This window comes from Schistocerca nitens, chromosome 1 (genome assembly GCF_023898315.1).
Source record: "Schistocerca nitens isolate TAMUIC-IGC-003100 chromosome 1, iqSchNite1.1, whole genome shotgun sequence".
NCBI classification, from domain to species: Eukaryota; Metazoa; Arthropoda; class Insecta; order Orthoptera; family Acrididae; genus Schistocerca; species Schistocerca nitens.
In genome coordinates, this window is record NC_064614.1 from 427,335,445 (window position 1) to 427,362,174 (window position 26,730).

General features: G+C 39.3%; 1 protein-coding gene across 2 annotated transcripts in view; it reads right to left on the bottom strand.

The window, feature by feature from the left end:
• Positions 1-26,064, bottom strand: part of LOC126250710 (glutamate dehydrogenase, mitochondrial-like) — a 136,057-nt gene extending 109,993 nt beyond the window's left edge. Inside the window, exon 1 of one of the 2 annotated variants that reach the window (XM_049951583.1) lies at positions 24,798-26,064. In XM_049951583.1, the coding sequence (XP_049807540.1) occupies positions 24,798-24,813 (16 nt within the window). In that variant the 5' untranslated portion in view covers positions 24,814-26,064. Of the gene's footprint in view, positions 1-24,614; positions 24,681-24,797 lie in introns of those variants that run through there. The other variant, XM_049951584.1, reaches the window with a different exon arrangement.
• Positions 26,065-26,730: the final 666 nt, after the last annotated feature.

The window sequence follows — 26,730 nt, forward strand, 5'->3', positions numbered from 1 at the left end:
TCCGGTGAGTCTTGCCGACTGACGGGTCGGACGTCTGAGAGCGACTTATATATCGTAGAAAGTGGGCGTGGCCAGAGTTACACGTGATATGCAGAGATAAAACTTAACTATCGATCGTAATCTCGTCACGGATAAAACTGTCTAGCAATTCTGTAGTGCTACTGTCCAAATATCACTAAGTTTCATGGTCTCTTCTGTCCGATTAAAATTATCCCTATGTTTATATATTTCAATTGCTTCTCTACAAAGCCATGGGTAATAGTTCGTCGTCGTAGATAAAATTTTTGTTTCGGAAAACTTCAATTGATGATTTCCTGACTGAATCGGCTGTAGCAGAACATGCTTTTCAGTCAGGAAATCATCAAGTGAAGTTTTCCGAAACAAATCGGCTGTAGCAGAACACGCTCTGACCATCAGGGTATCTTGTTATGGCTTAATTTAGGGCAAACTAAAGACAAGTCATCATCTACTTTCATCTTAAGAAGGTACATCAAAGACCCTGGCAATATTAGAATGTTTAAAAATCTACTTCAGTCTCAGTCATGGGACATTGTTTACAAGGAAGATAATGTAGATAAGAAAACTTCAGCATTCCTTGACATACTGGGTGATCATTTCATTTCAATATGGCCTTTCCATTAAAACAAATTGAAGTAGAACATTCAGCCAGAAAAACTGATAACAGGTGGATCACGAAGGGTATAAGAATATCATGTAAGACTAAGAGATCACTCTATGATCAGAGCATTAAAACAAATGATACAAATTTCCACAATTATTTCAAATATTACAAGAAGATACTTCATAAAGTAATATCTGAAGCAAAACGATTAGCAAATAAAGCATATATAAATGAGTCTAATAACAAATGTAAAGCAATGTGTGATATTGTCAGAAAAACTTTATGAACTGACATCAAACAAAAAACACCGGAATATATTCAGCACAATGGCCAACAAGTAACGGACATCAAACATATCTGTGATAAATTCAACAAACACTTTTCAGGAATAGCTAACAGCCTATCATCTGCTTGCTCTTCACTAACAAAATCCTATCCTCCAGAATGTATAAGATCTGACAAATCAATTTTTCTAATACCTCTAACTTTGAAAGAGGTTCTACTAACTATTAGGAATATGGAAAGTTCCCTGTCATCTGGCCTTGATGGTCTACCTGCCTATGTAATAAAATAGGTTGCCAATGAAATAATACAACCACTCTGCAACATAATCAACTGCTCAATGAATACTGGCATTTTCCCTCAAACTCTCAAAACCTCCAAGACAGTTCTGTTACACAAGAAAGGGGACAAACATGAAGTCAACAACTACCAACCCATATCCCTTCTCCCAACTGTGTCCAAAATAATTGAAAAAATTCTATACACCCATATAATGTCCTGCCTTGTAAACAACTCCCTAATAACAGCACAGAAGTTTGGTTTTTGTAAAAATAAATCAATCAATGAGGCTCTCTTTTTCGTTTACTGATGAGATAAGAGAAGTATTTAATGAAAACCATTATGCTTCTGGACTTTTTATTGATCTGACAAAAGCATTTGATCTAGTCAACCACACAATACTACTCCGCAAACTGGATGCATATGGTATAAGAGGAGTCTGTAATGACAGGTTCCAGTCATATCTATCAAACAGAGGGCAGCTGGTAGAAATAGCAACAAATGACGGAAGAACAGCCCATTCAGATATAATACCAGTCACATCAGGAGTCCCACAGGGTTCAACCTTAGGCCCCCTCCTCTTCCTTATCTTCATTAATGACCTCCCAGAACACCTACCCACAACAGTACCTGTGTTATTTGCCAATGTTACAAACCTCCTCTCTTGCAACATTTCTCCACACCAGGTGAGAGCTGACCTAGTTGACAGCAGTGAAAGGCTCCTATACTGGCTCTATGAGAACAATCTCCTACTTATTATGGGAAAAACGACTCATATGGTCTTCTGCCCATCAAACAACCATACAACACATATGGAACCACTAATTATGGACAAGAAAGTTATTGAACAAGTCAGTGAGACTAAATTCTTAGGTCTCTGGATAGATAACACACTGCAGTGGAATATCCACAGAGAGAAACTACTGTGTAAATTGAGTAGCCTGTGCTATGCCTCCAGAATTCTTCGCCAAAGCTGTGATGTGACCACCATTAAAACTGTATACTTTGCACTAGTGAACTCAGTCCTCTCATATGGCATTCCATTCTGGGGGGGGGGGGGGGGGGGCAATAAATAGGAAAATACTCACTATGCAAAAGCGAATTGTCAAGGTCATGTTAAGATTGCCACTGCACACACCTACCAAACCAATCTTTAAAGAACTTGGAATATTACCTGTACCATGTATATACATCCTAGAGACTGTTTCATTTGTCAGTAAGAATCTTCATCTCTTCAAAACAAATAATGACATTCATTATCATGACACCCGCGGTGTAAGCAACATTCATCTAGATAATCAGAGACTCAGTAAATGCCATGATGGTGTGAGGCACATAGGCAGCATACTTTATAATAAATTACCTTGCTCAGTTAAGAATAATGAAAACTCTTTCAGGAAGAAAGTTAACAGTATATTGCTCCAGCATTGTTTTTATTCTGTTGCTGAATTTATGGAGACCAATTTATGTCACATGTAGCTTTAATTTAGTCTAATATGTCAATCTTGAATGACTGTAATGTAGATATGTATTTCATGTATTCTGTCAAATAGTCAATGTAAGAAAAAGTATTATGCTTCAACGATTCATTGCTGTAACTTGTATCCCATGTCATGAACATGATTTCATGGATAAATAAATAAATATGTTATCTTAGTTGGAGAGTTATTGACAGATGTAGAAGTAGCTTTTGATGTGCCCCAGGGAAGTGCAGTGGAATCCTTGCTGTTCATGCTGCATATTAATTACCTTGCAAACAATGTTAATAGTAACCTCAGGGTTTTTTCAGCTAAATTTTCTGTAATAAGTACCATATGGAAAAAAACCTGTACAAATATTCATTGAGATATTTATAAGATTTCAAAGTGGTACAAAGATTGGCAACACGCTTTAAATATTCAGAAACCTAAAATTACACATTTCACAAAATGAAAAAAAAATAAATGGTATCCTATCACTACAATATCATCACATCACAGTTGGAATTAGGTCACCTCATACAACTACCAGAGTGTAACACTTTGTAGAGACATGAAACTTAACAATCACCTAGGCTTGGATGTAGGAAAAGCAGATGGCTAGCTTCAGTTTATTGTTAGAATGCTAGGGAAATGCAACTAGCCCATAAAGGTGACTGCTTAAAAATCACTCGTATGACCCATTGCTCAACTATGTGGGACCTATACCAAATAGGGTACACAAAGAAGGGCAGTTTGAATGATAGATTTATTTAAAACAAGGCAAATATTAGTTTCAGTTGTGTCTACTCTCACCATGAAAGTGCAAGTAAATGTTTCTAAATCATATTTCTGAAGACTTTTGTATTATTTACTGGTTAGATAGATGCAATCTAGGCCTACATTTTCTGAGTTATGAACATTTGAAAACCTAACCAAACAAGTTTCAAATGAAATTCTCTCAAATGGAAGAAAATGTTGAGTCATTCTTCTATTATCATATCTCTAAACTACTACAAAAACAGTGGTAACAGCACAAAACATATTAGTGTTGGTTTTGTTTACATAGACCCGAATTTGCTCTTTGAGAAACTTAATGCTGTACATTCTTTCAAGTTAACCCTCATGCAGGTGTGACGATTTTTGTAACATGAGCGAGTGCATGGCGCACTTTGTACACATGTAGTCAAAAGCTGTCATTATGCTACCAAGGGAAACATGTATGATCTAAATCACAGTTTACTCTTAGTTAATTTAAACAACAATACAAGAAACGTATATTACATCACTAATTTACTATTCGATTAAACAAATAAGAATGTTTCATATCATTCTATTGCTGCAGCTGACATATCAATCTATTTCAACACATTTTTAAGTGCATACTGAACAAAAATACTCTTCCATTGCAATATAAAAGGACAAAGGTTTTATATATTGAAGGAGTATCAGTTATCACAAAGTTCCTTCCATCTATGCAGTTAATTGTCTTGCACATTTTCAGGAAATGCTTTAAATTTCTCACATGTGTGCACTGGTTTTACACATCCTCTGCAAACAAAGTTATGGCTTGAGTTACACCTTATGGTAGTAGATGTGTTTCTTGCTTGTCCACATGTCACAAACTGACCTCTTTTCTTGGTGGTAGGTTCCTCAGTTCTTTCAATACATTGATCTTTGTCTTTCATGAGGAGAGTTGCAATGTTGGCAGGAAGAGAAGGAATATTAACTCTTGAGGCTTCATAAGAGACAGTGTTAAATCTTTCAAGAAAATTCTCCTCTTGTTTTTTGGATTTGCCTCATTTGCATGAAAAATTATTTGAGCACTGATTCCTGCTATATCCATTAGAGCATAGAATACAACCAATGGCCATGTCCTTGTCACCCATGTGATGGAATACGCACCTACCAGTTGATCAACTGTGTCAAGTCCTCCCTTTGTTACATTGTAATCCAAAACTATCTGTGGTTTACCTGTAACTTCATCAATGGTTCCAAAATTGTAAATAGTTGAAAGTAATAAACTGCCTTGTTTTGTTTCAGCACATACATAACTAGCAACATGTTATTCCGAAAACCAAATAAAGAGGAGAGGATAGCCCTACATTTCCTAGGTAAAAATTCTTGTGGGATCTCGTGTTTAGTCTTTTCTCAACATGCCAATGCTTGTTACGGTAGTCACTTTTTCAAAAGGGAGTTGGCAAATGAATAACTAGTGTACCAATTATCCATTGTAAAGTTTCTTCCTGAGCCTTCAGTGTGAGTAACTAGTCTTCCTACAATATCACAGGGAGAATTAGAAACATTGTATGGTCCTTTAGGTTGTTTTCAACAATATACTTCAATATTACTAGTGAAGAATGTTTCAGCATCTACTAAAACAAACATCTTTATGCTGTACTTCACTGGTTTGTTTGGGATACACTGAATAATAGAACAGCACCCCAGAAATCTTGCAACTATTCATCTACTCTCACCAATTGTCCTACATCATAAGCTGTCTTGCAGTTCACCACAAAGGCATCCAATATTTGCCTTATTGCTTTAAGTTTATCAGTTACTCTTCCTTGCTGCCTTGCACTCTTGTCATCAAAATGGATACATCGTAAAAGGAACAGAAATCTTCTGTAGCTCATCACAGCTCTCTTAGTCTCCATACCAGAACCATCTGCTGTCCACAGTTCAATGACATTTGTAATTTGCTTTCTTAGTCCCAATGAGATGCAGCAATCCCAACAATGCCATTATTTCACACCTTGTAGTTTCTTTAGCATCCCCTTCTCTGAAATATTGTGCACATTTTTTCTCGGATTGAATGTATATATTCATGTATTTTACAATTTTATCAATAATTTCTGGTCTAAGTATTGTCTATAAAGTCTCTGTTTCACTTGTGAGCCCTCTGGCAACACATGTATGGCCTGTCAGAGTCTTCATCGTTTGCATTGTCTGGTACAGAGTTGAACTCTGGATCCTCGTTGAGTAACCAATCAAGCTCACTGTCTGTCAGCTTTGATTTCGCCCTGCACATCAAAATAGCTGCATGTTGCATGTTATCTTTTGATTAAATTAAAAAGGAACAAAATAAAAATGAAGGAAAAATTACCTAAATGACCAGACACGTGACATGCTTTGTACACTAAGATAACACACTCGCAGTATATTTTAAATTACTGTAGCTCACATGAACCTATGATAACATGACTTCTCACTGTGCTAACTGAAACAGTAATTCAGGAATAGGTAGGTGCTCGCTTTGTAAAACAACAATGGAACTCTGCAATGTTATTTGCAGTTGGCGCACTTTATACACAGGCGTGCCTGCTCGAAGGTTAAACTTAATTCTTCTTCCAAAAGTGGAATAAGAAATGTGTGAGCTGTTGTAGGGAAATGAGTACGGCAATTTGTTGCCAAACTTGTAAGAAATTATCCACTGTGGGGAAGGGGGGGTTAGTGAAGAGTACATTGAGGAAACAGAAGAGGCTCTCCCCAGAAACTGCAATCTGTGCAGCAGGTATATTGTAACTGAAGGAAGATAGAGGGAGCAAGTGTGGTTGCAGGTCTGGTTTAAGGCTCAAGCGACACAAATTACTGCTGGAGCACCAAGCAGAGAAAGGTGCCAGAGGTGTCACAGTTGTAAAATTTCTATACAGGACAAATCACAATTAGTAGCGACTGCTTGGTGTGCCAAGCTGAGAGAGGCACCAGGGGCACCCAAGGGCAAGATTTGTATATACAGTGTGTATCGCAATTAGTAGTGAAAACTGATTCTGGTGAAAATTTACCAGGGAAATGGTAGAAGGCACTGAATAGTAAGTTGGTTTTGTGGACTAATGTTCTTGACTGTCCCTGGATGGTTGGGAACTGTCAGTTCGTAGGAAATCAGGGAGAAAGAGAACACAATCTAATAGTTTCGTCAACAACACTGAAAACAGGTATCCACCACTGCTGGAGGAGAAGAGCCTCAGGTAGGACTAGGAGCAAGAAACATGCAGCACACTACTACTGAAATCAGGAAACCTAAGAACGTGCAAAGTGTTAGGAAGAAGAAAGAGTTACTAAAACTTCCTGGCAGATTAAAACTGTGTGCCCGACCGAGACTCGGTCGGGCACACAGTTTTAATCTGCCAGGAAGTTTCATATCAGTGCACACTCCGCTGCAGAGTGAATATTACTTTATAGTAGGCATGGGTAAAATGTAGTCCCTGAGTAGCAGGAAAGCTTAGATGCAGTGCACAAAGCCACCAGTATTTTTAAACAAACTGTAGGGCTAAGTCAAGTGGCAGATGATGCAGGCTTTTTATGTATGAAATTTTCGAAAGAGGACAATGTAGCGATAGTTGGTGGGGCAGAATACAGTTTACACAAAGATGCAGTGTGTGACAAGAGTACTTCTTTGACTCATGGCACAAATGTACCCTTGATCATGCTGATCCAGTGTCATGATCGGACACACCTTAATGGAGCTGTGAGGTGGGTTGATAGAGGGCTAGAGATGGCACTCATGCCAGCTGACTTTTTGCAGGTTGCTCTGATACTAGATATTACTATCAATAGATATGTTTTCACTAGACATGACATACATCTAAATAGGACTCAGAAAGTAAGACTCGTGTAGTTGATTCATTAGGGTACAGGACATGAATCTTGAGAAGTGAGTAGGTGAAGTAGGTCTTTCTAGAATAAATCCAGGCAACAAGTTCTCCTGCCTAAAGAGTATATGGAGCAGCACAAGAAGTTCTGAAATGGTCCCTCACAAGACAGATTCCATCACACCAAATCACACATGTGCTATATGTCATAAGGAAAAAGGAACCATTGGAAAATGAAAAATTAAGCATTTCACAGAATTAACCAACCTTCATCAAAATCTGCAGTCAATAAAAAATAAAATACAGCAATTTGAGGTTGGGTTTTAATCTTTGAATGGTAGAGTTGTTTGTGTTACTGAGAAATGCTGTAAAGACAAAGAAATCCAACATGTATAACTATTGTTCTATGAAAGAACAGAACTATAAGACTACAGGTAGAGGATCATGCATTTACATCACGAAAGGACCAAATTACAAAATGATTTAGAACAGATATCTGTATGATGCTAAAATTGGCAATTGAGCCTAAGCTATGAAAAGTGTGAGGTCATCCACATGGGCTCTAAAAGGAATCCATTTAACTTCGGTTACACAATAAAGCAGTAAAATCTAAAGGCCGTAAATTCAACTAAATGCCTAGGAATTTCAATCACAAACAACTTAAATTGGAAATAACACATGAAAAAATTTGGGGAGGAAGATGAGCCAGAGACTGTGTTTTACTGTCAAATGCACATCATGATATAGGACAGGTCATTTGATACATATTAGGCTTTTATAAGAGGAGGTACATGTCTATGAGTCTACAAATGATTTCATATTTATATCACATGTGTAATGTACTTAGGTCCTACATATATATTCTGTACCAGAATATAGCATTTATACTAATAAAACTTACATTCAGTTGTGTTACGTAAGGTCAATAGTTTGGGATCCATTATCTGATATTTTTGTTGAGCAGCTCCTTATAGCAGTTCGTTATAGCAGGTTGTTTTCAAGGAAATCCTGTATGCTGTAGAGGCAGTGTTTAATTAGGAGTGACCATAGTTTTATTTTAAAATCCTTCACTTGTGTAATGTTCTTCACTGCTATTGGGAGATGATTGTAGAGTTTTATTCCCATATATTTGACACCTTTACTGTATAGTTTTGTTGAATGGGTAATTACTCGTAGAGAATTCTTTGACTTTGTATCATGTTGGTGACAGTTTTAGTTTATATCTAAGTTGCTAATATTTTTCTTGGTGAAACATAGCAGGTCAATTATGTACTGAGATGGGAGGGGTAGTATGTTCAGATTCTGGAACAGTGGTTTACAGGATTCTTTCTGCCGTTTGAATAATATTATACTAACAACTTTTTTTTTTTGGAGTTTCAACAGCCTCACTGCTTCTGCACTGTGGCCCCCAAAAGATAATTCCGTAGCTTAGTACACAGTGGAAAAGAACATAGTACACTGATGTGAGGGTGCTGGTATTAACAATATTCCTTATTTGTCTAATCATGAAACATACTTTACTCAATTTGGTGCCGGTTATATCAAGATGACTTTTCCATGTAAGTGTGTAAGTAATGGTAACCCCAAAAAATTTGGTATCCTTTACAAAGTTGACTTTATCATCACTCAGTGATACGGTACTGGCGGGTTTTTATTTTGGACTGTGTGGAAAGTAATACCAGCTGTCTTTTTTATATTTAGGAGTAGTCAGTTTGAATTGAGCCATGAGTTTAGTTGTGCTGTGCTCCTGTTTATTGCATCTTGAAGATGTTCATTTGAATTGGATGTAATAATTGTGGTATCATTAGTAAAGGGGAAGGTTCTGTTATTGTGTAAATTTAAGGGGAGGTCATTTACATAAAGTAAGAATAATAAGGATCCCATCACCTAGCCTTGGGGAACTCCATGTTCTGTGATTTGGATAGATGATTGTACAGTATTAGCAATTCCTAGTTGATTGGTTGCATTCATTTGGGCGTATTGGTTTCTGTCTTTGAGGTAGCTTTTAAACCAGTCATGGTTCAAATGGCTCTGAGCACAATGGGACTTAACTTCTGAGGTCATCAGTCCCCTAGAACTTAGAACTACTTAAACCTAACTAACCTAAGGACATCACACACATCCAGGCCCGAGGCAGGATTTGAACCTGCGATTGTATTGGTCACGCGGCTCCAGACTGTAGCGCCTAGAACTGAACGGCCACTCTGGCCTGCACGAGTCATGGCCAGTGCCCCTTATTCCATAGGAATAATTTTTTTGCAGCAGTATATTATGATTGACCATATCGAATACCTTTGTTAGGTCAATAAAAATGCCTATGGCTGGAAGCTTCTTGTCTATTAGTGTTAAGGTGTAATCTAGGAGTTGCTGTATTGCGTCAGTTGTGTTTTTTCCTCCTTGGAAACCGAACTAAGCATGTGATACGGCATTTCTTTTTTTCAGAAATGAATTTAGTCTCTCTGTCATATTGTATTCAAATATTTTGCTGAATACTGAGAGTACTGCTATAGGCGTGTAATTGCTGGTAGGCAACAGATGTACTAAAGAGTCTTCCCACACTACAATTATCCATCCTCTTTTGGAGTACTGCTGTGTGGTGTAGGATTCTAACCAGATAGGGTTAATAGAGTACATCAAGAAAGTCCAAAGAAGAGTAGCACATTTTATATTATCGAGAAATAGGGGAACAAATGTCACAGACATGATGCAGGATTTGGGGTGGACACCATTAAAACAAAGGCATTTCTCGTTGTGGTGAGATCTTTTCATGAGATTCCAATCAGCAAATTTCTTCTCTGAATGTGAAAATATTTTTCTGACGCCAACCCACACATGAGAAAGTATCATCATAATAAAATAAGGTACATCAGAGCTTGAACAGAAAGACGTGGATGTCCATTTTTTCTGCACACTGTTTGAGAGTGAAATAATAAAGAATTATTGAGAAGGTGGTTTGATGAACCCTCTGCTAGACACTTAAGTGTGATTTACAGCATATCCACACAGGTGTAGATGTAAATTAAGATACAATCTTAGTACAGTTAGTGAGGACAAACACTCTGAAATAACAGATATAAAATTAATAGGTCCTGACATCAACAACATCAACAAATTAACGATTTTGTGTATGTCTCAAACACCCAGTGGTAGTGTGGACACTTTTGTCAATAATTACCAAAAGTTCTGGATAAAGTCCCAAGTACAAAACTTACTGTAATATTTTGTGGGGAAATAAACATAAATTCCAATATCTAAATGAAACTAGTGACACCCCCATACATGTCCTACAGAGTTTTGCAATGTCCCTGCTGGTCAACTGGGTTACTACAGTGAGTGCACCAGTAACAAATCACATGGTAATGAGTATGGACAGGGAAACATGCAATTTAGTTGTTAAAGATCATAGACTTTCAAGACCATTTCTGCCAAATAACAATAAATTTGAATGTGGAAAAAATTCTTAAATTTTAGCACTACAAAAGACATTTATCAGAAATCAAAATAATACAGGTTTTCCAAGAGAAATAAGAAATGTAGTTGGGATTACAACAAATCAAGATTATACTGTTGCTAAATTAATTGAAATTTCTGATTCCATCCTAAGTTACAGGGAATTTGCAACTCCATCTTATTTATCAGCAATGTTTATTCTGACTTCAGGTGTATGGTATGAAATTCACTGTCTTTTGACTTTAGGTGTATGGTATGAAATTCACTGTATTTTGCTGCACTATGAATTATTTACAAAATTATACTTTTTTCCAAATTGATTTATAACATTATTACAAATTATTGGTAATTATGTGAATGAATTACAGAGCAAAATTTTATCATCCTATAGACTTTACTTTGCAAAGATATTTTGTATCTATGAAAAATGTCATTTGTTTTAGCTGTCTTTATAACCAATGCCACATGGACTCTATTATTTTCCAAATTTAAATTATTAACTATCAAATTAGGAACCATTACTATATTTCAAACATACATTCAGTTTCTGTGAAAATAATTTATTATGCTATAAAATTTCAATGTAAGTAAACCTTGTTACACGGCATATTTTGAACTTTTACATTTTACAGCCATATCAAACACCTTTTGTTAACACTATTATTCTCAGATTTTTGTATGCATAAAAACACAAAAGCTTATTTAAGATTCTTACTGTTTGTAAAACCATATCTTATGGTAATCTTCAGTTTCAACCAATCACATATAGAACATAATGGAGAAACATGATTTGTTGTATGGCACTGAATGTGCACCAAATAAGTCAGACTGCTTTTGGTCTGTAATTGGACAGTCAGTAATTTGGATCTGCCTCTGTAAACGCTGGTATGGTTTGTGTAGTGTGTCTATTATCTAGAGGAATTATGCACAAATATTTTTCTTTGGTATGAAAAATGAATGTTGCGTGTTTGTAAACAAAAAGTGGTGAGAAAAAGAGTTAAAGCTCAACTGTGTTCTTCATCTTGTATAGCTAAAAACCTGGATGAGCATCATTATAATGAAAATTGCTATTTGTAATTGCCCACTAGTTGCAGATACCAAATGAAGATAAGTAACACCTTCTCTTGGAACATTGAGAGCATGAATGAAACATCAGTACTCTACCCAAGAGTAGTTACAGGATCGAGTGTATAGTTGAACCAATGTGAATGGAAGATTCACTAAATTCTCAACTTTGGAAAGACATTTCCAAAAGTACCTACATCAGTATCAATGTCTCACAAAAACAAATAGGTAACGCCAGATATTAGGAAGTCATCCCAAACACTTATGAACCTCATTCATACTAAGCTACAGCTCTTAAATTTCTGTGATAGGTTTAAAATAAAAATAATAAAAAAATAAAAAAAGTGTCAAAACAATATGCAGTGTAAAAAATAAAAATAAAGAAATCTGGGATATCATTAAAAAGTCACGAGGAAGAGACAAGCAAAAGCAGACATATAGATAAAGGAGGGGGATAAAGTAATAAATTATATATTATTCACACCACCCAGTAAACTATGTGAATGAGTATTTTTCTCAAGTATTGTGGAGAAACTACAACAAAAATTGCCAGAAATAAATATACGATCTGTAAATATAATGCACTAAGTACAGTTATGTTACTACAAACCACAGGACATTAAGTCTGAGTCAATAAAACAGTACAAAGCCTCGAAAATAATAAGTCATTAGGCTTAGATGAGGTACTGATGTGTGTGCTGAAGCACTGCATACAGACCTTCCAGAGTATTTAAAACTGGCAAGAGTTGTACCACCATTAAAAAAGATAAGTCAGTTGACATATAAAACTAGCAATCCGTTTTCCTGTTGTCATTATTCTAAAAAATAATAGTGTCTTTTATGAATGACACATTAATGAGTTACTTGAATAAATGCAACCTTCTAAGTGAATCACAGTTTGGTTTATGAAGTGGTAAGAGTATGGAAACAGTGATATTAGAATTGTGCATGAAGCTCTCAACACAGATGAGTGTCTCACAGACATATTTTTTAGATCTTTCTAGGGCTTTTGATACAGTTGGCCATAAATTCTACTAAAAATCCTAGAAGCATTAGGAATATGACATACAGCTAATGAGAGGTTCCAATTATACCTAGGAGGTAGGGTGCGAAGAGTAGGGATAGTATATACCTCACATAAGTTTAAAATTTTAGTAAACACTTATCAGAATGAAAATACATTAACATAGGAGTTCCTCAGGGTGTCATATTATGACAACCACTGTTCCTGATGTTACATACAATCTCTACATCCCACAGTATGGCGTGTTGCAAATCATACCTTGTACACTACAAGCCATTCCCTTTCCACTCGCAAATGGACTAATGGAAATATGTCTATCTATATGCCTCTGTATGACCAGTAAATTTTATCTTGTCACCCTTACACGAAACATACATTGGTAGAAGAACTGTTCCACAAATGCCAGTTATTTACATTTTCTCAATAGCATTTTATCAAAACAATCTTGTCTTCCATCCAGGGATTCCCATTTCAGCTTGTAATGCACCTCCGTAACACATGCTGATCAAATCTAATGGTAACACATTTACTATGTTTTATTCCACACAAAAAAGAAGTTACCAGAAGCAAAATGTACAGAAAATATTCATTTCTACAACATGAGAAAGAGCAGATGCATTTATACTCCTTACCATAGACTGTCAAAGTCACTTAACAGCTATGAATTGATGGGGTACAAATTATTTAATAAGCTTCCACAATATGTACAAGGACTACCTGAACAAGCATTCAAACAAAAACTGTATGAATGGATAGTTGCTCACCCATTCTATGACATAAATGATTATTTCAAATGTAATATAATTTTGTAGTATCAATGACATGCCTCTTGTTTTCTTTGAATTAACAGTTACATTGTACACTCCTGGAAATGGAAAAAAGAACACATTGACACCGGTGTGTCAGACCCACCATACTTGCTCCGGACACTGCGAGAGGGCTGTACAAGCAATGATCACACGCACGGCACAGCGGACACACCAGGAACCGCGGTGTTGGCCGTCGAATGGCGCTAGCTGCGCAGTATTTGTGCACCGCCGCCGTCAGTGTCAGCCAGTTTGCCGTGGCATACGGAGCTCCATCGCAGTCTTTAACACTGGTAGCATGCCGCGACAGCGTGGACGTGAACCGTATGTGCAGTTGACGGACTTTGAGCGAGGGCGTATAGTGGGCATGCGGGAGGCCGGGTGGACGTACCGCCGAATTGCTCAACACGTGGGGCGTGAGGTCTCCACAGTACATCGATGTTGTCGCCAGTGGTCGGCGGAAGGTGCACGTGCCCGTCGACCTGGGAACGGACCACAGCGATGCACGGATGCACGCCAAGACCATAGGATCCTACGCAGTGCCGTAGGGGACCACACCGCCACTTCCCAGCAAATTAGGGACACTGTTGCTCCTGGGGTATCGGCGAGGACCATTCGCAACCGTCTCCATGAAGCTGGGCTGCGGTCCCGCACACCGTTAGGCCGTCTTCCGCTCACGCCCCAACATCGTGCAGCCCGCCTCCAGTGGTGTCGCGACAGGCGTGAATGGAGGGACGAATGGAGACGTGTCGTCTTCAGCGATGAGAGTCGCTTCTGCCTTGGTGCCAATGATGGTCGTATGCGTGTTTGGCGCCGTGCAGGTGAGCGCCACAATCAGGACTGCATACGACCGAGGCACACAGGGCCAACACCCGGCATCATGGTGTGGGGAGCGATCTCCTACACTGGCCGTACACCACTGGTGGTCGTCGAGGGGACACTGAATAGTGCACGGTACATCCAAACCGTCATCGAACCCATCGTTCTACCATTCCTAGACCGGCAAGGGAACTTGCTGTTCCAACAGGACAATGCACGTCCGCATGTATCCCGTGCCACCCAATGTGCTCTAGAAGGTGTAAGTCAACTACCCTGGCCAGCAAGATCTCCGGATCTGTCCCCCATTGAGCATGTTTGGGACTGGATGAAGCGTCGTCTCACGCGGTCTGCATGTCCAGCACGAACGCTGGTCCAACTGAGGCGCCAGGTGGAAATGGCATGGCAAGCCGTTCCACAGGACTACATCCAGCATCTCTACGATCGTCTCCATGGGAGAATAGCAGCCTGCATTGCTGCGAAAGGTGGATATACACTGTACTAGTGCCGACATTGTGCATGCTCTGTTGCCTGTGTCTATGTGCCTGTGGTTCTGTCAGTGTGATCATGTGATGTATCTGACCCCAGGAATGTGTCAATAAAGTTTCCCCTTCCTGGGACAATGAATTCACGGTGTTCTTATTTCAATTTCCAGGAGTGTATTATATGCCTGACGTCTATTGCTGTAATGTCCGAATGACAATAAAATTACTATTGCTATTATTATTATTATTATAATTATCATCATCATCATCATATAGCAGCATATATCTGAATTACTTTGATGTGTTCCTTTAATCAAACTTGGTGGGGATTCTAAACTCTTGAGCAATACTCAAGAAAACTTTGCTGCAAAGTGCTACTCAAAGTCTTCTTTATAGATGAGCTACAATTTCCTAAATGTTTCCTAATAAACCAAAGCCAACATTTGCCTTCCCTGCTGCTGACCTTACATGCCCACTGCACTTCACATTGGTTTGCAATGTTGTATCCAAAATGAGCCATGTTATATGGTTTCCTATTTTTGGTCATGACTGAGGCATTTGAGTGGTGTTGCCAGAGACATTTACTGCTGTGTGCGTGAGATTATTAGTGTGCTGAGACTCGAACAGGGAGATAGGACAGTTGGCTTTGGTTGAAGAATGGTCTCTGATCACCGACAGCAAGTCCCTCTGTGCACACAATGAGACAAGAGATGTGTGCATTGTTAGCTGCAACAGGCAGAAGACATGCTGTACATTTTAGCTATTTTGATTGCAGTAAACTCATGATGCATTGTTCTTCCTTGGCACACCAGTGTAAGAAGTGTGCACAGAACCAGCTTATTGAAAAATCCATACAACATGCATTTTTATTTACCTATAAAAGCTGACTTAGGAATTTCCCTTTGTGTGACCCCGCACATACAAGATTGTGTGTCAGTTTAAAGTTCTAGATTCGTGTATTTTGCTGTTCATGTTATTTCTGGATAATCTTTCATTGATTGTATCAATACTCCTTTGTACTGTAATATATTGTAAATTTTGAAACATTCATGAGTGTTGTGATGAACTCATACCGTTATCATCAATTGCAGGCTTAAACTTAACTGTGTTCTTTTAAAATATTTGAGACCAGTAGGTTTATCCTCATTCAAAACAATCTTCTCTAATTTCATTGTATAATTACTTAAGAAATGAGTTACTTTGAGAATATTTGGATGCTTATGAAACTATAGTTTAATTTGTAAGTTAATGGCACGAGTGTTTTGGATACATAACTTATTTATTAGCAAATCAGCGTTTGTGGTTCACAGTTCTCCAAAGAATACATCTTCCCTGAATTTCATTGTATATCAGTGCATATAAACCTGCATCTTTGAGAATGCAGGAGCTACCATTGTCATCTACGAGTAATTTGTAGCATATCAGCGTTTGTGATTTAACTACTTTAGCAGATTTTCTGATTAACATATAGTGTCAAATCTAGTTTCCACTTAAAGAAGAATAGCCCCCCCCCCCCCCCCTCTACATATTATATGCATTCATCATAAATTAACTCTGTTTTCAAGTTTACTAACTACTATAACTAACCTTAAAATGTTTTAGGAAACTAGCAGTTTCTACCACAGGTTTTTGTGGTACGTTAGTAGAACTCTTGTTTTGTGTATTTCCCTCAATTCTTGTAGGTAATTGGCAACTTTTTAAACACAAGATGAGTTGGTTGACATTCAAAAGCAGCTGGAAATCGCCTGACTACTTTCAAACAATTGGCAGCTGCTGCGAATCGGTGTGCTGGAAGAGCTGCTGAAAGCCATGAACCTGCAATACCTGTAGCAGAAGTACCTCACGCACATTCTCTCCCATGAATCCTGTCTCCTTTGCAGAAAGTACAGGATCTGTCATCACTGGTCCACTTGACTGCTAGTGGCATGTCAATGGTAGATCTTGGCATATTGTGCAGGGTGGATGGGGACCTGGGAGGACTCAGGGCGTCGTACCGATCCCCCTAACCAACAAGTTTGATGTCTGTTTTTCACTGAAACTGAAACTTAGCCAGTGGGATTCACTTCACTTGTCTTCGGGAGCCTTGTGTTGCCCAGTGGCAGGAGGAGGCAAATGGAAAGAGTAGGGGGTCTATTAATCATCATCAGTTCAAACATACAGCAAATGATACTTTAGGGAAATGGCAGCAAGTGACAGGAAAGGACACCAGTGCACTCAGTTTGTATGACTGGGGCCTCATTCAATATGCTGAAGAGGCTATTCCAGCAGCCAATTGTGGGAACATGGTGCACGTTGGAGAAAATGATGCCTTTGGTCTGGGCTCTGAGGTTATACTTGGGTCATTCCAGTGACTGGCAGAGAAAATTGAGAAGATAGGCCCTACACATGGGACTTCAATGAAGCTCAAAATTTGCAGCATTGTCCCCAAAAGTGATCGTGGCCCATGGCTTCTCTGTCAAGTGGAAGGACTGAACCAGAAACTTTGACAGTTCTGTGACAATCTTGGCTGTGACTTCCTGGACTTGTTCCGTAAGGTTGAGAACTGTAACGTCCCCCTAAAAGGGTCAAATGTGCGCTATACATCAGAGGCTGCTACTCAGTAACTCACTGTGTATGGGGTGCACACAAGGGTTTTTTAGATTAGGTGACTCTGCATCCATTCCAAATACCGACAGCTGTAGGAAACCCAGAAGTATCAGTGTAAGATTGAAAGAAATGCCTCTTACAGGTGAGAGCATTAAAATCCTAATGGTAAACTGCCAAAGCATTCACAACCAAGTGCCAGAGTTTGAATCACTCATGCAAAGTAGTGAAGCTCACATAATACTAGGTACATGAAGATGGGTGAAACTTGACATTAAAACAGTGAGATTTTAGGTGAAAATTTATGTGTATATCGAAAGGATAGGCAAATGAGAAATGAAGGTGGTATATTTGTCACAGTCGACAAGAAATTCAAATCTACTACTGAGATAAAAACTGTATCTGCCTGTAAGATTGTTTGGGCAAGACTCAGTATCGGAGGTGGGCATAAAATGATAACTGGATCATTCTATGATCCACCAGACTACTCATCTCCTGATATAACCAAAAACTTTAGAGAAAACTTCAGTTTACTTGTACATAAGTTACCCTATCATACTGTAATCATTGCTGGAGACTTAAATCATCCAACAATTAACTGGGAAAATTACAGTTTTGTTAGTGGTGGGCGTTATAAGACATCCTGTGAAAGTTTACTAAATGCCTTCACTGAAAATGACCTAAAACAAATAGGAATCCCACACAAGATGGAAATACACTACTGGCCATTGAAATTGCTACATCACAAAGATGACATGCTACAGACACGAAATTTAACCGACAGGAAGAAGATGCTGTGATATGCAAATGATTAGCTTTTCACAGCATTCACACAAGGTTGGCGCCGGTGGCGGCACCTACAACGTGCTGACATTAGGAAAGTTTCCAACCGATTTCTCATACACAAACAGCAGTTGACCAGCGTTGCCTGGTGAAACGTTGTTGTGATGCCTCGTGTAAGGAGGAGAAATGCGTACCATCACGTTTCCAACTTTGATAAAGGTTGGATTGTAGCCTATCGCAATTGCGGTTTATCGTATTGCGACATTGCTGCTCGCATTGGTCTAGATCCAATGACTGTTAGCAGAATATGGAATCGGTGGGTTCAGGAGGGTAATACAGAACGCTGTGCTGGATCCCAACGGCCTTGTATCACTAGCAGTCGAGATGACAGGCATCTTATCCGCATGGCTGTAATGGATCGTGCAGCCACGTCTCGATCCCTGAGTCAACAGATGGGGACGTTTGCAAGACAACAACCATCTGAACGAACAGTTCGATGATGTTTGCAGCAGCATGGTCTATCAGCTCGGAGACCATGGCTGCGGTTACCCTTGACGCTGCATCACAGACAGGAGTGCCTACGATGATGTACTTAACGACAAACCAGGGTGCACGAATGGCAAAACATGATTTTTTTGGATGAATCCAGATTCTGTTTACAGCATCATGATGGTCGCATCCATGTTTGGCAACATCGCGGTGAACGCACGTTGGAAGCGTGTATTCGTCATCGCCATACTGGTGTATCACCTGGCGTGATGGTATGGGGTGCCACTGGTTACACATCTCGGTCACCTCTTGTTCGCATTGACGGCACTTTGAACAGTGGACATTACATTTCTGATGTGTTACGACCCGTGGCTCTACCGTTGATTCGATCCCTGCGAAACCATACATTTCAGCAGGATAATGCACAACCACATGTTGCAGGTCCTGTACGGGCCTTTCTGGATACAGAAAATGTTCCACTGCTGCCCTGGCCTGCACATTCTCCAGATCTCTCACCGATTGAAAACGTCTGGTCAATGGTGGCCAAGCAACTGGTTCGTCACAATACACCAGTCACTACTCTTGATGAACTGTGGTATCGTGTTGAAGGTGCATGGGCATGTACCTGTACACGCCATCCAAACTCTATTTGACTCAATGCCCAGGCATATCAAGGCCATTATTATGGCCAGAGGTGGTTGTTCTGGGTACTGATTTCTCTGGATCTATGCACCTAAGCTGCGTGAAAATGTAATCACGTGTCATTTCTAGTATAATATATTTTTCCAATGAATGCCCATTTATCATCTGCATTTCTTCTTGGTGTAGCAATTTTAATGGCCAGTAGTGTATCTTGTATCTAATGGCAACAAACAGACCTGACCTCTTTGAGGATGTCCACATCAAAACTGGTATCAGTGACCATAATACGGTTGTGGCAACAGTGACTACCAAAGTACTAATGACAACTAGTTGACCATGTGCTGTTTATATATGTACCCAGCAGAACAGTTCACAATGGGAGCAAATCCCCATGATATAGAGACATTGTAAGGAAACTTCTAAAGAAACAGAGATTACTGCATATTGGATGAAAACAAAGTGTAGGGCTAGAGAGAGATGCTGAATGAAATGTGTTTGGCTGTCAAGAGAGCAATGCATGATGCCTTCAATGTCTAACGCAGTAGAATACAGTCAAGTGATCTTTCACAGAACTCACAAAAATTCTGGTCATATGTGAAGGCTGTTAGTGGCACCAGAGTTAATGTTCGGTCCCAAGTGAATGAGACAGGAACCAAAATTGACGGTAGCAAAGCAAAAGCTGAAATGCTCAACTCCATTTTCAAATGTCCCTTTATAAAGCAAAACCCAGGAGAACTACCCCAATTTAATCCTTATACCACTGAAAAGATGAGTGAAATAAGTGATAGTACCAGTGATGCTGAGAAACAGCTGAAATAATCAAAACTTAACAGAGCACCAGGGCCCAGTGGAATCCCTGTCAGATTCTATACTGAATTTGAGTCCAAGGTAGCCCTTCTCCTAACTATAATCTATTGTAGATCCCTTGAACAAAAAACCATGCCCAGTTCTTGAAAAAAAAAAAGCACACATCACACAGGTTTACCAGAAGGGTAGTAGAGGTGATCCACAAGACTACCATCAAGTATCTGTGACAGCACTTTGTTGTAGAAGCTTAGAACGTATTCTGAGGTCAAACATAATGAGCTATCTTGAAAAGAATGACCTCCTCACTCCTCAATGCCAACCAACATGGAATTCAAAAACACCTCACTCCTCAATGCCAACCAACATGGAATTCAAATACATCAATCATGTGAAACCCAACTCACACAAGACATACTGAAAGCTTTGGCTCAAGCCAATCAGGTAGATGTGGTATTTCTTGATTTCCAAAAAGTATTTAGTATTTGACTCAGTACCACACCTACACTTATTGTCAAAAGTATGATCATATGGGGGTATCAAGTGAAGCTTGTGATGGATTGAGGATGTTTTGGTATGGAGAAAGCAAAATATTATGCTGGATGGAGAGTCATATTAGATGTAGAATTAATTTTGGGTGTGCCCCAGGGAAGGGTGTTGGGACCATTGCTGTTTGTATTATATATTAATGATCTTTCAGAGAATGTTAATAGTAAAATCAGGCTTTTTCATAGGATACAATTACCTATAATGAAGTGCTATCTGAATGAAGCTCTATAACTGTTCAGTCAGGTCTTGATAAGATTTCGAAGTGGTACAGAGATTGGCAACTTGGTTTAAATGTTCAGAAATTTAAAATTTGGCACTTAACAAAACGAAAAAACATAGTATCCTATAACTACAATATCAATGAACCACTGCTAGAATCAGCCAACTCATACAAATAGCTGTATGTAAGACTTTGTGGGGATATGAAATCGAATGATCACATAGGTTCACTCATAGCTAAAGTAGGTGGCAGACTTCAGCATATTGGTAGAATACTGGAGAAGTGCAGTCAATCTACAAATAAGATTGCTTACAAATCACTTGTGTGACTGGTTCTAGAATATGGCTTAAGTACCGGGTAGAATCAACAGGGGATATTGAACATATACAGAGATGGGCAGCACAAATGGTCACAGGTTTGTTTTGTCCATGGGAGAGTGTCACAGAGATACTGAAGAAACTGAACTGGAAATCTCTTGAAGATGGACAAACTATCCCAAGAAAGTCTATTAACAAAGTTTCAAGAAACAGTTTTAAATGATTACTCTATGAACATACTACAACCTCATCATATCACTCATATAGGGATCATTAAGTTAAGATTAGAATAATTACCGCATACACAGAGGCATTCTGTAACACCTCCGTTTATCTATCCCGACCTGATCTGATCGAATAGCAGCCCAATAATTATTATTAATGTTACCGTGTACCTAATGGGGCTGGCAATCGGAATTGACTGCTATGGAAGTTGTTACTTTCCAGTTCGTCCTTATCAATACTGTAATAATGAAATGTCTGGTAACAAGAAAAACACCAACACAGTTTCACTAATTACGAACCTATATTCGTCTCAAAAACACAAAAAGGTGGAGACAGCCACTGCCTTCGTCATACATATCTAATTACGACTAATCTCAGCACAGGCTTCTTCATTTTCCATTATCGTCACACGCTAATCCATCACTGCATCCAACACTGCAATCCAACACTGCAATCTAAGGTGATGCCGGCGCAGTAGACGCGAAACCAAATATCGGCCCTAGAAATGTCACTAATCACTATCGTAATAATACTTCTTCACCTTCCCGATATTATTCTAGTACAAAAGGGGTCTAACCACAGCGATGGCGACTCCCTTCACTGTTAAAGCCTTGCATTTCAACTACTGGCCTCCACACACCTCTACCCGCAACATGACACTGGCTCAACTCCACACTCACTCTCGCAACACGACACAATCGATTGTTCGCCCTATCGACTTGTGCCGAGTGCTAATTTATAGTAAGGGCCTACAGACCCCTTACATCCCTGCCCTCGAAAACTTCTTTGGAGCCTCTGGCGTAAAAGAATTGGCAAAGAAATTAAATATTATTACATCTGAACAAAACACACAGTGTAAATAATTAATGAAATTACAATTCACCAAATAATCCCTCGACTCCGGTAGTGGGCTGCCTCCACTATAATTTTCTACAAAAGGTTATTACATCTCACAAACATGGCATTGTCCAAATCACAATTTTTTTATCAAGCAGCAATAATCCTCTATAGTCAATATTGAATGTCACACACAACATACAATCAAAAATTATTACGTGAACACATGACATATGAGTTATTATATTACAAATTAGTTGTTACAGGTTTTACACCCATTCTCAGGTAATCGTCGATATGAAATATGAAGTTCTAGTTATAATACATCAGAAAATACAATGCAAATAAACATTCCCCTTTTTCAAATGTCCGTTTAACAACTAAATGTTCTAAACATGTCTTAGTAGGTTTATTCTGGTCCTTGTCGCTCTCACTCCTGACCGGCCCTCATCTGAAGTGTCATTCAGTTTTCCGGTCTCTCCGCCTCTTCTATATGCACTGTGTCATTCATTCGCCTATCCCTTCCTCTCTCATGATCTCTTGGTTCTTCACTACTTCTCCAATCATTTCTCCATTGCCGTTCACCACCATGGTTCCTATACCTATGGCCACCATCTCTTCCTCTATAATCAGACGAATTATTAAAATGATTCCTTCGGTCACTACTTCCCTCTTGGTTTTGATCATTAACTTGGTTGTGTTCCTGTGATCGAACAGATTCCAACTGTTCCAGTATCTCCATCAAAGCCTCCCTATCTTTAATTAGGCTCCCGGATACAGTTTCTTGCATTCTCCGGCTCAATCTTCTTTTTATCGCTGATATCATTATGGCATCACTCAGGGGTTGTTCCAAGGTCTCGTTCAATTCCCACAAATGTTCGGCAAACTCTCTCAATGTTCCTCTCCATGTATTAAGTGACTTGCGGTTTAGTAGGTCCTCAAGTGCTGCACACTGATGACTTTTGGACCAGTATTTCTTCAAGAATTCCCCTTCAAACTGATCATAACTAGTAGTCCCTTCCTTCTTCCTGACTCCCCAAGTGAAGGCCTCACCTTCCATCCTATCTATTGCAAATTGAATCTTGTCTGCGTCTTTGAAATGTGCTGGGAAAACTCCTTTTAACCATTTCATAAATATCATTGGGTGCAACCCTCCTTTCGGTTTAAACTTCTGCCCTGTATTATTCTGGACGTACCGATTATCACTGCTCACTCTACCTTCCCCAACGGTTAAAGTGGCATTGCTAATTCGTTTATCAATTTCTTCTGTCTTGCTCTCCAATTGTTGCACTCCCTGTTGTAATTGCCTGACCTCCATTGCAACCCTCTTGTTATCCTCTTCTCGTTGCACGGCTATAGCGTTTCTCAGATTGACAGCCAGTTGGTTTTGCCTATCTCCTATCCCCTTAACCGCATCATTACATTGTTTCTGCATCTGCGTCACCTCGGCGATTCAATGATTGCAATTTGTTTCCACTTCGGTGATCCTTTCTACTAATTCGGCTTTAGTTTCTTCAATATCGTCTTCTATCTTTTTTGTTAACTTTCCTTCCATCTTCTCCACGTCTCCCTGGACTTGGTCTATGCTCTTCTGTAGCTTACTCTCTCTCTTGTTGATGTCCATCTTCAGTCGATCTTGTAACTCCTGCATTTTCTTCTTCAGATTATATTCTATCTTCATTTGCGATGTTTTGATCTCTTGTGCTAGAGTTTCCTTAAATGATTTTTCTAAGCTTTCTTTGGTTTCTTCTAATTTCTCTTTTGTTGCCTTGGTTTCCTTTAGCAAGTCTGCTAACATCGACCGTATATCTGCACCCCCTGAAACTGGCTTATCTCTCGTCGTTTGTCCCGGTGTCTCGGGGTAACTAGTTGAATGTGCTAATGGGCTTTCTAATGACAATCCATAATCACCCTGATTCCTGAATCATCTCTGTCTTCCTGTCCTATCCCTTTCCTTTCAACTACTGCCTCACAAACCTGCTTATCTTCGGTAGACATGTTTGGTTTATTTTTAATGCACAGGCAAGTAATATAAAATAACCTCTTGTAACCCAAAACACTCCTAATTACCGCTAAACTAATCAAACTGCATTATCTTCAGTTAATCCCAAAATTGATACACTACGTATGAGTACTGAACATAACGACTCTCAAAACCTAATAAATTCAAATATCAATTATCACATACACAGTTTATGTAACATGTTTTAAATAAGACAAATCACACCATTCATTAAATCTATAAATGTAAAATCTCCAAAAACAATGAGCATATCTGTATAATCACCATTTAGACAGCGCAGTATGCATAAATAAGTATGCTATATTTCAGAGTATGTTTCGCAAACTTTTCGGAAATTACTGTAATTGGGCACTTGTCCTAAGTTAAAACACAGTTTAAAACTGTTTATTTATCGTGAAGACAGTATACTGCAATTTAATGTTATGCTAACCAGTTGTCTTCACTCACCAACTGACGTTACCATGAGTCGCGATGTTTTGACGTTTGAAGTGGGCGTGGCACTGTACTGCCGCCGGAGCCACGTGAAGTCGCGCTGAAGATCTGTGGCGAGTCGTCGTAGTTCTCAGTCGGCCGCTCCGTGGCGTTGCAGGCGGGTGTAGTTTGTAGTTCGGCCGCTAGATGCCGGGTTGGCGCTCGGTGTCTCAAAGTCACGCTGATCGCTGTCAGTGTAGTGCGTCTGCGCCTGACCTACTCCTTGCACAGGTAGTTGGGATGACGTGTGAAATCACCTCGCGGATCAAAGCTCTTTGGCGCAGCTGCTGCACCGGTCTGCGTGACGTCATTCAACAATTGCGTCGCCATATAAATTGTCGCCTGCATAACAGTTTATGGGTCCACATGAATTTGCTCGATTTTCATTATTCAAAAAGTAATTTCGATCATAACATTACTACTAAACACTTCTTTAAAGCTTTCGTGACGAATTCTTGGCTCATTTTGTTGTGGTAATGTTCACACGTGTCTTTCTTTGGTGTTTACTTTTCACAGTTTTTCGCGCGGATTTACGCGTTTGCACATTATACCACAGTTTATCGACGCTATTACTCTTATCTAATATGGCCAGAAAAAACAGTTTATTCACAATCGTAAGATGCTATTACTTCGTATTGTTCAAAATGCACTGTTTCTTGTCGTGATTTTAAAGTTTATGCTCTGTCTTGATCCGAAATTGGAAAATATTTTCTCGCGTTAAGCAAGATAAAATTACCTATTGTTCTTACTATTCGTCCGAAGATTGCACTTGTCCTTTCACGGTAAGGCAAGGTGTAACACCTCCATTTATCTATCCCGACCTGATCTGATCGAATAGCAGCCCAATAATTATTATTAATGTTACCGTGTACCTAATGGGGCTGGCAATCGGAATTGACTGCTATGGAAGTTGTTACTTTCCAGTTCGTCCTTCTCAATACTGTAATAATGAAATGTCTGGTAACAAGAAAAACACCAACACAGTTTCACTAATTACGAACCTATATTCATCTCAAAAACACAAAAAGGAGGAGACAGCCACTGCCTTCATCATACATATCTAATTACGACTAATCTCAGCACAGGCTTCTTCATTTTCCATTATCGTCACACGCTAATCCATCACTGCATCCAACACTGCAATCCAACACTGCAATCCAAGGTGATGCCGGCGCGGTAGTCACGAAACCAAATATCGGCCCTAGAAATGTCACTAATCACTTTCGTAATAATACTTCTTCGCCTTCCCGATATTATTTTAGTACAAAAGGGGACTAACCACGGCGATGGCGACTCCCCTTCACTGTTAAAGCCTTGCATTTCAACTACTGGCCTCCACACACCTCCACCCGCAACATGACACTGGCTCAACTCCACACTCGCTCTCGCAACACGACAGAATCGATTGGTCGCCCTATCGACCTGTGCCGAGTGCAAATTTATAGTAAGGGCCTACAGACCCCTTACAATTCGAACAATCACTCCTCCTGCACTCCTTAAGTGAATGGAGCAGGAAGATACCATAATAACTAGTACAATGGGATGTGCCCTCTGCCATGCATCTTACACTGATTTGCAGAGTGTAGATGTAAATGTAGATATAGAGTGGACCTACAATAGGCAAGATGGAAAAAGCAGTGTTTGTTCTCCATGTGGGTTTCACAGTAGGTCAGCAGTATGCCAAGGAAGGCACAGGGATTCTGTGTTGCCACCATGGATGAAGAAGATGAGACAAATGTATGGTATGTCAGCTTTTGGAACTTTTGAGGCATTGTGACCATTCAAACTGAGGGGTTCCAGATTTAAGTCCCACCAAGGGAAGTACTCATGTTGAAGAGTTTGTGACAAAGCAAGCTGGGATAATTTTTCTTCCCCTCCTCTTTTGCCATCTGCCTCCTTAAAACTTGTT